At 34.2% G+C, this 12,465-nt stretch overlaps 1 protein-coding gene across 2 annotated transcripts in view; it reads right to left on the minus strand.

Annotated features, from left to right (window-relative positions):
• The window catches only part of LOC108970365 (protein single-minded), a 47,436-nt gene that overhangs the window by 24,874 nt on the left and 10,097 nt on the right, over positions 1 to 12,465 (minus strand). The window contains exon 1 of one of the 2 annotated variants that reach the window (XM_018935700.1): positions 8,201 to 8,623. The exons of the other annotated variant lie outside the window; for it this stretch is intronic. Coding sequence (XP_018791245.1) covers positions 8,201 to 8,213 — 13 coding nt within the window. The 5' untranslated portion in view covers positions 8,214 to 8,623. Of the gene's footprint in view, positions 1 to 8,200; positions 8,624 to 12,465 lie in introns of those variants that run through there. 2 annotated transcript variants of the gene reach the window in all.

The following is a 12,465-nucleotide window of genomic DNA, read 5'->3' on the forward strand; positions in this document are numbered from 1 at the left end:
TATAAGAAAATAGAGAGAGAGAATGGTGAAATGGAATGAAAATGAAATGTATTAGGTTAAAGTAAAATTATTTACACAATTAGAATGCAAACAACAACAAGAACAACAAAATATGTTGCTTAGTACAACAACAATAACAATAATAATATTATTTCATTGCGAGAGCGTTACTTCAGTATAAATCAAAGCACATTAAATCGTTTCGGTAAATCGTTTCGGTTTCAATAATGACAAAATCAGATTTTAGAATAATTAACTTATTTGCTTATAGTTAATCTTAGAGTAGTATTTCATTTACAACTGCAAATCACACCTTAAACATTTAGGTGGCAGAAGATCTATTGCATGCACATATGTATACATACATATTATATATTTATGGGTGTCAATTTCACTCGATCACCCAAATATGTACATATTATATAGATATACCTTCATACATATGTACATATGATGTGTTATGTACGTATGTATATAAGTATACTATGTACAGGTCTTGTAATCGTCGCATACAAAGTTGCTGTGCTATTTAACTGCCGCCATACGAAAGCCGAGTCTAAAGCCGGAGCCAGCCACAACGATTGTCGCTGTCGTTTGCTCTAGCAAAATGTTGGAAGAAAAAAATCAATAAAAGTCACGTTTTTCGAAACATCACGTTCCACAGATATTTTCCGAGGCTCAATATGACATTGCAACAATGCCAAATAACAAGTCAATGAAAACAAAAACAATTACAAGAATTATACGAATATATAAAAACATTTCACAACAATTACAAGAATTATAGAAGCATTTAAAATAATACCATAACGACATACATATGTATGTACGTATTTGTATATGAAACTGAGTGCAATGATTCAAAAGTAAATAAATACATACACATATATATTTTCATTTCTAGAATTAAGGTCAAGTATGAAATTTCTAAAGAATAACTAACTGTTTTATTAGCTTGCCATCACCTTGAAATATTTGTATGCCCTCACCAGAGTTTGCACGATATTAGTAACATCCAGAAGGAAATTTCGGAGATGATATAATAAATATGCTTATATACATATATTTACTAATAAAATGTGTTCTGAGATTTATTAAGATACTTCACATGGCATCACCAAACATATGGAATAAAGTCACCCGGACGTTGTACGTTAGTTAAATGGGGACTAGGTAAAGTTTTCCCCAAGTCTATCTAATGTAGGCACAAAGATACACTGTTGTTAGTAAAATACGTTCTTTCCATTTCGTGGAGATAACTCGCATGCTGGCCGATATATATTGTATAAAGTCACCTAGAAGTTGGAAAATCATTGAATTAGGTATATATAGGTATATAGCTAAGGGAAGTATTAACCTGATCCAACCCAATTTTGACACACATACATATATACATATATATATATCTATATCTCACAAATTTGCCGATAATTGAAGTAAAAAGTCAACCACCAGGTATCGTCCAAATATTCGATACCTAAGGGCTTGAAAGGCTTTGTTGAAATTTCGTAATATGGGAAGTTGGCGTGGTTGCAGTCTGCCTTTGTCCATTTTCACTCAGTTACATAAAAATATGAAAAAAATCTCACGAACTAAAAGTTGGCAGTGCCACAACCATCGTCCAGTTTTTACTCCGACTCCCCTTAAGCCTTCTCATACAATCTGTATCTGGCGTATTTAGTTATTGAATTGTCGCACTTTTAGTAGCTTTTCACAATACCGTTATATGGGGAGTGAACCTGGCCATCGTCCGATTTCATCTATTTTATAGTATCGGTGGAAGTGCTTAAGGAATTTTCTTGAGTGAATTTGGTTTTGGTAGCTTAAGTGGTTTAGGAGATATTTACACAGCCGCGCCCATTTTTCAGAATTTATATTCCACAGTTACCCCTTGTTACTGCGATCTGGTCTGGTGCTTGGTTATGGAACATAATAGGTTTTGGCTTAATGGCGACTTTTTGCACTTCCAAAACATACCCTTCCATGAATTTTAAAATGATAATAAATGGTAAAATTTTCCAAAATTTCTATCCATCGACGGCAAATTTTGTATAAAATTCATATACAAATAATATAGGGTATTTTTTCTACTAACGGTGGTCCCAAGATCTCATAATGGCTTCTCCACCGATTGTAGTTGCGTTGTACTCGAAAGCAGAGACGACAAGAGAAAAAAGGCTTGTGGGGGTAAGTCGCAGCCGTGAAGCACTTCAAAGTGCGTTTACTCACAGTCCGAAGAAGTTTCTGTTTCGTTTCGAGACCGTCATATATTCGATTATACATTAATCGACTGGTACCAGTAATCAGGGAAAAGTTGAAGTTGTGGTTTCTATCCGACGTCTACAAGACGTGATCTATATCGACCAACTAGAAACACCAAATTGCACCCATTTTCGGCAAGAGAAAATGACTCTTTCACGATGACAATGCACCGCCATATAATCACTACGAACAAATTTTTGAAGTTAGGCTGGAAAAGTTTACCCTATATACCGTATCATCTAGATTCAACACGATGTGAGTTTTTCTTTTTTCACGTTCGGAGTAATTTGAGTAAAATGATTATACAGAGCAGACCTCCAGAAAACGTATTTTATTTTATTATAAACATATAACAGTTATTTATATAATTTTCAATGAAAGCTACACAGCACTGAATACAAAGACGGTTAAGTTTGAATGTATGTATGTATTTATATATATACAAGTATAGGAGGTATAAATATAATATAGACAAGTACTACTCTGAAATGGATAAATTTCTTACTAGTTTCTAGGCAACACATTTTATTGTCAATTTTCTGCATAAACATACATAGTTTCATACGTCGATAAAGCCATTTCGCTACACACTTACATGTGTAGTTACATAAATACACATTTATATGAGCAGCATTAAGCTTTAGTGCGGAAGTAGTGCTTGAGTAACCAGTTAGAATAGAAATGACTGGAAGTCGATTGCATTTGAGAAGGACGCTCGCTTGCTGCCTCCATTTTGGCCACAACACACAAAACAAACAAGAACAACAAAATACATTATACAAAACCTAAAGTAGTCCATTGCGTAGTGAAGTGAATATGTTAATATTATGTTTGCCTGTGTGTATGTATATGCAGTCTACTCGTCAAACGGTTCATTCACCGGCCACTTATGGAAAAAACTGGTTTCCAAGCGGAGAGTGCTGGCTGCTGGTGCATGTGCGCTGAAAATAACAGGGCAGCGAATAAACAACACAGTCGCGTTGCGGCGACACAATCGACCACTACCACACCACCATTCCACAATTCCACCATGAATACCAGCATCTACGAACCTCTCATTGGCTGTCGCGCTTTGCGTTACACACACGCACACAGTCATATACAAACGCACACAGCTCAACGTAAGCACCGCAAAGGCATAGCAGCCGCGCAGCTGCTAGCTGGAAAGCCAAACTGGAATTGTTTGGAATATTTTGTTTCGTTTCACTTTCACATTCGCATGCATTTGACGTTTGTATTGACGTTGCTCTGTGTTAGTGTTTTTGTTTTTGCCATTGTTGTCGTTGTTGCTGTTGGTATGCGAGTATTTGTACAGCATGTCGGCTCTGGACGTGCGCTTGTCAACGCCTGCCGCTGTCGCTGTCGCTGTCAATGCGCCTGCCTGTGTATGTGTGTGTGTACGCGTTAATGTGTGTGTGCTCGTCTGGCAACGCCTTTTCTATTGTTATTTGAATTGTGTTTGAATGTGTGTGTGCGTATTTAGCTATTCGACTGCGTATCGGTGTGTTTATTTCACCCCTCATTGCAATCCCGTGCATATTGTATTTTGTATTTGCTTTCTCTTTCATGCCAGCATCATGCCTGTGGCATGCCACATGCGGCATGTGCCACACAATGTCTCGTAACATATCCGTTTTACTGTCATTTCAATTCGTCTCTAATTCTCACAGCATTGTAACTTTAATTCTCAGAGTTTATATGTATACATACATATATAACAACATACATATGCACATATAGTACATATAAATTTATTTAAAAATAAACTTAGGAGTTCTTGCAGCCGTTTATATTTGAATAAGTAGCTGGAAAGGTGCACAAACAGCATAAGTCATGTCTGCAACAGCTGAATGCGCCTGCCAAAATTCAATGTCAATCTCATCACTTTATTGAAAATTTACTGCACACACATATAGCAAATGCAAACACATCTACATAAATTATGTTTTATTAAGCATTTAACGCATACTTTAGGGCGTTCAAGCTTATTAAACTGTATGCAGAGCAACAAATGGCACTTTCGTCTCTCAAATGGTTTAGGTATTTGAGAAATTATATTTTACTATGAAAAAAGTTGAAAGTCTTCAATATTATGTTTATTATTAGATACACTTATGGTGCGTAGTTCTTCGAATACATGTATGTACATATAATATATGTATACATATTTATAAAACAAAAAAAAATATAAAATTTATCTAACCCTAAATTAAAACAATTTGTATAAACACTTTTTAGGCATATTTTGTGTATCAGTATTAATAGTTCATACATTTTTACTGAAATATACACATATTGTACTAATTCTGTTTTTGTTTTGGACAATCATTTTTATGTTGCAAATTTATTTTCATAATCTTCTCGTGTAAAGAAAACCTCCACAATGGTTAAGTGAATGCAACATGGCGCACCTAGTAATAAGACCTCAGTAAAGATTAGCATTGGAAAAGATGAAAACAATGTCAACGGTCTACTGATTCTTATATGTGTGTATGTAGTTCTTCAAACAAAAAAAATAAGGAATTAATAACTTACTACTTTATTATTTATTAATTTATTTTTAGGATCCATATAGTGAAAGAAGGTAGATAGTACATACATAATTTCCGCTTAAAGGTGATACAGATATATTCCCCTAAACCGGTAGAGTGTCTGATATACATACATACTATATATCCGCCCAAGAAGTGTGATCGTTGCCACATCTGTTTTCAGATGCCAATTTCTACTCAAATTGCACTCTCAAATAACTCGACCAAGCTAAACCTCCTTAGCTTTGGTTTCCACCAGAAACAGACATTAAATGGGGGGAAAATTTTTTTTGTTATATTCTTTGATCTAACGTTTTCGCGAAAACAGGGTCTGCCCAGGACTTGAAATCAGAGAAATTTTTATTTTTATTTTATCGTTTTGAAATTTTGCAAACGTCATTTTCTCTTCAAGAAGCTGCTCATTTGTCGGAACTACCGATATCCGACCACTATAACATACGAACTGAACGATAGGAATCAAATGCTTGCAGCGGAAACTTGCTCATTTGACGATATACATATCTTCATTTCATTTGGTATGAGTTATTGTTCATAAAAATAATGTAATATCAGAAGAAATTGTTCAGAGCGGCTTACTATAGTATATAGCTGCAATACAAACTGTACGATCGGAAAAAAGTTCTCGTACGGAAAACTTTTGCATTTGACAATTTATCTTCATAAAAGTTGGCACAGATTTTTTTCTAGGGCAACAATGTAATCTCCGAAGAAAATTGTTCAGATCGGATTACTATAGCATATAGCTTCCATATAAACTGAACACATAGTTACTAAAAAAATGCAACCGTGAAGGGTATATCATCTTCGGTGCAGCCGAAGTTAACGTTTTTCTTGTTTTAACTTTAGCTTTGCTAGGTTTATACCTTATATGTCTGTCAGCAATAAAGAGTAACTAACACATTAAAGTTATCCACTTGTAAATTTCAAAAAATCAAATTTTGGTTAAAAAAAATTTAGTTTTGACTATACAATGGTTATATATTGGTTATATCTGACAGCGGAAGCTGAAAATTTTATGCTCCATATTCTAAAAGTTAGATAAAATATAAGTATTCTATTGTGAAGTGAATTAAAATATCTTATATTTTTTGAAAAATTAAATTTTATTTCTGTACTGAAAATGTTGCTTGGAAGAAACTTTTATACTATGAGTAGTGAATCGTAAGCAATAAAAACTTAATTTCGGTTTTTTGATTAAACATACGTTGTTTTGCATATCAGGTATGTAGTTATGTGGAACTTGAGAATATTCTTTGAATATTTAAACATTATCCGGCAAATAGTTACGAAGGTTTAGCGTGTTTGTAAGAAAATTTAACTTAGTGTCATTAATTTTCAAAACTTTAAATATGTTTTTCTCGAAATGTTGTTTTCATAGGAATGTTTTTTTCGGTAAGAAAATTTTTTTCGAAATTTGAAAACCGATCGACTTGAAATTTTTCAATGCACTTGTTAGATACATATGTGTCACTTAATAATCGAATAAATAAGGTTTTCGACAATAAAACCGATTTTTTAAGTTTTTTTTTACAAAAGCCAACTTTCTTACTAAAGACGTCAGTTTAAGAAAAATTAATTATTTTTGTTTTTATTATTATTATTTTTTGGAAAAAATGTAAATCGAAAAATCTTCATCACCGCCATAAAGCGTTTTCTATAGATTCTCCTGAAGATCGGATTTGGGATCGAGGAAATCCAAAACTTTCCAAAATGAATCGCCGATTAATAAAATGCAGTCATTTTGCAAAAAACCAGAATTTTTTTTAGAAAATGTTAAACAGAAAAATCGCCTTTATTCAGAGGTCTTAATGGAGATAGGTTATTGGATCAATGGCATCCAAAATTTTCATAATGAATCCCCGATTAATAAAACATAATCAATTCTATAAATGTGCATTGTTCTTATATTTTTAATGAATAAAATGTCTCTTCAAATTGCAATTCGCAAAAAAAAAGCGCTTTTTCTGGCTTGCAAGTCGAAATGAAATTTGAATGAATTAATTTTTTTTAAAAAAAACTGGAAATCTTGGCTGCCTCGAATCTATAATACCCTTCACTTACGCATTTTTTATACCATAAAAGGATATAAAAAGTTTTTTATCTTGATTTTGCTCGATCGATTAGAGTGGCAGCGAAATATTGTCCGATTTTAATACCCACCACAGCCGATTCTACTTTACCGGAATTGACCCGGATTTCATCCAGTCAAGGACAAAAAACAAACTTGGTCCGATCTAAGCAAATATTAGGAGATCCTTTGAACATACATGCCTTTTATAAATAAAAATAGTTTATTATATAAGAATTTCAGTCTGCTTGAGTTTGATTGATCAGTTTGTATGGCAACTAAATGCTATAGCATGCTTCTTGGCTAGAAAAGGAAGTATGCTAATTCTCACGAAGATATCTCAAAAACTTTGACACGAAAACTACCATATAAAATGAGCGACCGAAAAAAATCTTTTTTATCTTTATCTTTAAAGATACACCCATAATTTAGATATCTAAGTCACTCAATAACACCGTAGCGAATTTCTCGACAATTGAGAAGAAATGCTCGACATAGCATCATCTATTTACAAATTAAGTTCTTTTTAATACGGATTAAAAGCACAGAAACTAACTTGAGCTTACGAATTTTTAACTATCTTTTAAATTTTATATGCATCAATTTTTGTTGATGTTAATAAATATTATATGCAGTTATGTTTAAGTGCAATCATGTTCATATATTAATTCATTGGAGCAAAGCACATAAAAGTTAAAATACTGTGACGCATTGCCATTTGTCTTGCTCTTTAAAAAATTTTTCTGTTGACTTAATTTTTTGTGATTGGTATTGTTTTAAGTACTTTCTGGATGTGCTCGTTGCTTTTTCGGGTTGCTTTGCTTAGTTGTCATTAAATTCACTGAAGCTGCAACAATAGCTGCGTCATACGATACGCCAATGTCCAGCTGCAACGAGCAGTGTTTCGTAGCTAATGGCAAAATGCATTTTGCAGCTACAACAACAAAGTACATTACTGGCAAGCATGGGACGCTACAACACCATGCCCAGCCATTTGCATGCTCCAGACGAAACAAATTACAAGCTACCGAACAATGTGCACGAGGATAGAGGAGGAATTTAATGCTGAAAGCTCGCTTCTGCCATGCACAAGCGCACAGCACAATTCATAAATGCACACAACACACACATAACGGACCATATATAATTTACATACATACAAACATATGTATACAAATTCTATGCTTGTACGGCAATAAAAAACATCGAAATTAAAAACAAACAAATCTGCTTTTTTCACTTCGCCATAAATATTATTTACAAAAAAAAAAACAAGCAAGAAAAAATGAAATGTTAAACTAATGTGCACAATTATTACTCTTTGGATCCATCTCAAAGTGCTGCTGGATGTGAAGGAGCGCTGTCGCCGTCCGACATACTAACTTTTGGAGGGAATGGTGTGCGGCGGTTTTGGTTGGCAAATAAACGAGGATGATGTTAACGGTAATGTGGCGGCAGCGCGGGTGTATAACGTGTGCGCGCACTGCACCAACCAGGCGCTCGAAATATGCCAGCCACACGAATATGGACGTCAAGCTTTATGCCCGGCACACACAGTTGCAATTATGCTTTGTACAAAATTCTCAGCTGTCTCGGTAATTTAAAACTCGAAAATGTTAGAGGCGCGCGACAAACGGAGGCGACACTGACAACAACAAAAACAACATACACAAACGTTCACTTGAGGTAAATGTGAATTAAAAATCGTAAATTATGCACCATAAACAAACCGCGACGATCAGTACGAGGCTCGCAACATCAAAAAAGGAACGCTATGAAATACGCGTTTCGCAATGCCACAAAAATTGCAACAAAAACAAGAAAAGTTTCGAAAAAAATTTAAAAATATTTGTGTGTATTCAAAAACAGCGCGTTCGAATCGAGTTTTAGTATTTCTTGATTGCTTCTTGGCGCTGCTAGCGGCAACAACCCTAAACTCACGGGCAATGGACGCGATGCAACTAAACGGTGAAATGTCGCCAAGCCGCAATTGGAGCGAACGCCCCAAGTGCTGTGTTGATCGCATAGTCAAATATACATATGTATGTATGGAGCGATCATTAAGCTCGAACGGGCGCCATATCGTTAGCGACGCCGACAACGCCGCTGACTGCTCTTGCTGCTTTAAACTCGAGCGCAACACCGGCCAGCTGACGTTCCATGCGCAAATCGAGCTTTATCGCCAACGGTTTTCGAGTCTTACCATACTTTCTTAGTGTACTAAAACCTACACACACATTCGTGCATACTTACAAATATGTATGTTTGTGTGCGCGCACGGTGTGACCAACGTCGACTGCACTTCCCCAATGTCAACGAAATCAAAATAAATAATATTCACATTGTGCAGTCCACCAGTTATGTTGACGTTGCAAAAGTTTGCATTTCATATGAAAATTTCACTTTGCCCGCTGCACTTTTACTCAGCGCGACCACTATTTAATTGTTCGACTTTCCGCTGCATGGGTTCACTTGATCTTTCTTTGCATTTTATTTTCTCGTCATTGTTATTGTTTTTATTTTTTTTTTTTTTTGCTTTATGTCCCCCGACAAAAGTTAGCTTTTCACATGACTTTCATCAGCGTTTTAATTTAACGCTTACTAAAGTTCTTATTTCAAGTACAAGTACATGCACACACACAAACACACATACACGAGTATGTATGTATGTGTGTACAGCTGTTCACTTTCTTTGTAATACTCCCGAATTATGCTGATGCAGAACTTCATTTATGTGGTCATTCTCATATGTTTACAACCTGTCAATGGTTAGCCTTTGAAACTGTCCAGACCTTAGCCAATATTCATGTATATTCATATTACATAACAGGTATGTGTGCATGTCGTTTCTGTTTTTGTTTTGTGTTAATATTTAAATTTGCATTGTCTTATTGTTATCTTTTTTATTTTTTATTTTGCTTGAGTTGTTGCTAGTTTTTCACTTATTGCAATATAAATGATTCAATGCCATGGGGATAATGTACATTTGTGTGGTTACTGAAAATGCAAGTAAATATGACATTGCGAGGTGTTGTATTGCAATTACCCAGCGCAACAGATGACTACGGTTTCCCAACTATATACTTACATATGTATTAAAAAATATTGTGAATCTGCATTCATTTTTATATGCACTATTCTTCGTAATTTTTTTACACTCCTTTTAAGGGTTGAACCGCTTAAGCAATTGCGACCGATCTAGTTGATATATGTATCCAGTATGTAGGTTCGGATCCAGAAATAGTTTTTTTTTTAAGGGGGCTGGAAATAAACATTTACTTGAAACATGAAGACGTGCGGGTGACATACTTTGATGCAATGTATTATACTGTAGTCAGTTCGTGTATCGAATGGAAAATTTTGTAAATCAAGACGTTGTGGGCCAAGTTTTTGGAATCTTTCGAGAACTTCTTCTACAGTGACTTCAATGTCGTGATGCGTGTGCAGCAACGCCAGGCCGATCAATCTATCTTGAAGCATGTTCGCCCTCAGCCAAGTTTTCATGCAGCGAAGTGTCGAAAAAGAGCGTTCAGAGCTCGCATTCATCACAGGAAACAGAATAAGCGAAGAAACTATGATTTATGGGGTTTAGAGAACAATTTCACCTTTGAGTTTTAACCGTCGCATGACGTTATTTAGTTTTCAAAGCACATAATTTTTCTGAAAGCAGCGAACTCAGTTGAAATCCATCCAATACTGTTCTAGAAAAGCGCGTTTTCAAATCTTCGCCGATTGTATCCAACAGAGAAATGTACACAGAGACCTTGTAGTATTCCTCGCAAGATCTTAACTTCGCGTTTGGTTTGTCGGCCGCAGATTCCTGTTTTTTTTTTTTTTTTGTCAACTTTCAGTTCAGCAGCCATTTTTTAGTCTCTGAATGAATGGACGAAAATGTTCTTCAGCTTTTTTTCTTAGATTTTGTAACGTTAGAGATAGATATATAGGCAAAAAATCCCAATTATAAATTGAAATTTGCACACGACTATGATGAGCTTCGTTGCTTTTCCCGCTGTTTTCTTATTTTTCCAGTTTCCAGGAAAGTCCTTTCAGGCACATAAGGCCAATGGGTTATATGGCTTTCAATTTTATTAAGATAACTCACATATTGGCCGATATATGCGGTATAAAAACACCCGAAAGTTCGAAAATCTTTACAGTAAATCTATGGAGGCTACAGGAAGAATTGGTCCAATTCAACCCATTTGTAGAAGACAGACAAAGTACTATCAGGAAAGAGTTGTCTCTGAATTTTAATTTTAAATCTTACTGATTTACCAGTATTTTCTGTAAAAATTCAACTATAGGTACTATAGTCCCAATATTCGGTACCTAGGGACTTCAACAATTTTTGTCATTCTTAATAATCAATACGATATACATTTACATTATACGTATATATATACAAATATTTGAAATTTCAGAATATAGTTAGATTAGAACAGGGGCAACTGACACTTAAATTTAATATGTTTCTTTTATTCTAGATAGCACAAGCGATTTTTAGCTTACACAGTTTTCACGTTATTTTATTTCACATCATATACGCCGTTTTATATATATACATATATAATTATATATATATATACAGTGGAGATACGGTTATTTATGCTATTTTTTAAAGGAATAAAAAGCTAAATTATATGAATTCAAGGGGATATTTAGTTACTCTTAGTTTTAAAAATTTTAAAATATGCCATTTAATGAGGCATACGAATCACGTGATTAGTTCGTTGAGTAATTTTGTCCGAGCTTTACCTTATACTCACAGAAATAAAAAATTTCGTACTTTAACTGTGAATTGAACTTTGTTCAATTACTTTGTGTCCCTTTAATTTAGAGTTAAAACTATTACAGTCATTTAGGCATTAGTCATCGCAAAATGGCAAATCGAATTAATGCTAAAGAGAAGTTAGTGAGGAAATTGACAATATTTTTTTTTATTTATGTGTTTCATATAGTCCCATAAATCGAAACATAGCCTTGAGAATTATAATTGCGTAAACTTTTTATGTAATCCAACAACAATTTTTTTTAAAGATGCGTAAAAATTGTATGATTTTACGATGCTTTATGACAAGTTGTGAGTACTCTAATTAATATCATATATTACAACTTTTATTTTCAGGAACAAAAGTATTTTACCAAACAAAACTGTATACACAATAGTAATTTATTTCCAATTTTCTAAGGATTACATTAGACTTTCTAGATGTAAATTTAAGTATACTATACTATTGTGAAAGGGCCGCCCTGACAGATAATGCTTCTCTTGTATTAACGGTATAAAAATAGTGACGTTATCATTTTTTTCTAAATTATTTAGACGTTTTTTTCCATTTCCGTCAATAATTATTATTATTTCTCTTTATGATAAAAGGTGTTCCATTTCGAAGTTCATTACTTCTTAAAGAAAAAAATTTAATAGAAAATGTTCATTATCATTCCAAAGAACCTTCCTTGTGATTTTTTTTAGATTATCTTTTGCAAATGTTGACGTAGCCGCCCAAATGATCCATATATTGGGTCCAATTTTCGATGACTCGTTCGAGTATTTCGACTGGTAAATGGCCAATGACACGCGTG

The sequence above is a fragment of the Bactrocera latifrons genome, unplaced genomic scaffold (assembly GCF_001853355.1).
Source record: "Bactrocera latifrons isolate USDA-ARS-PBARC rearing strain unplaced genomic scaffold, ASM185335v1 scaffold_3, whole genome shotgun sequence".
NCBI classification, from domain to species: Eukaryota; Metazoa; Arthropoda; class Insecta; order Diptera; family Tephritidae; genus Bactrocera; species Bactrocera latifrons.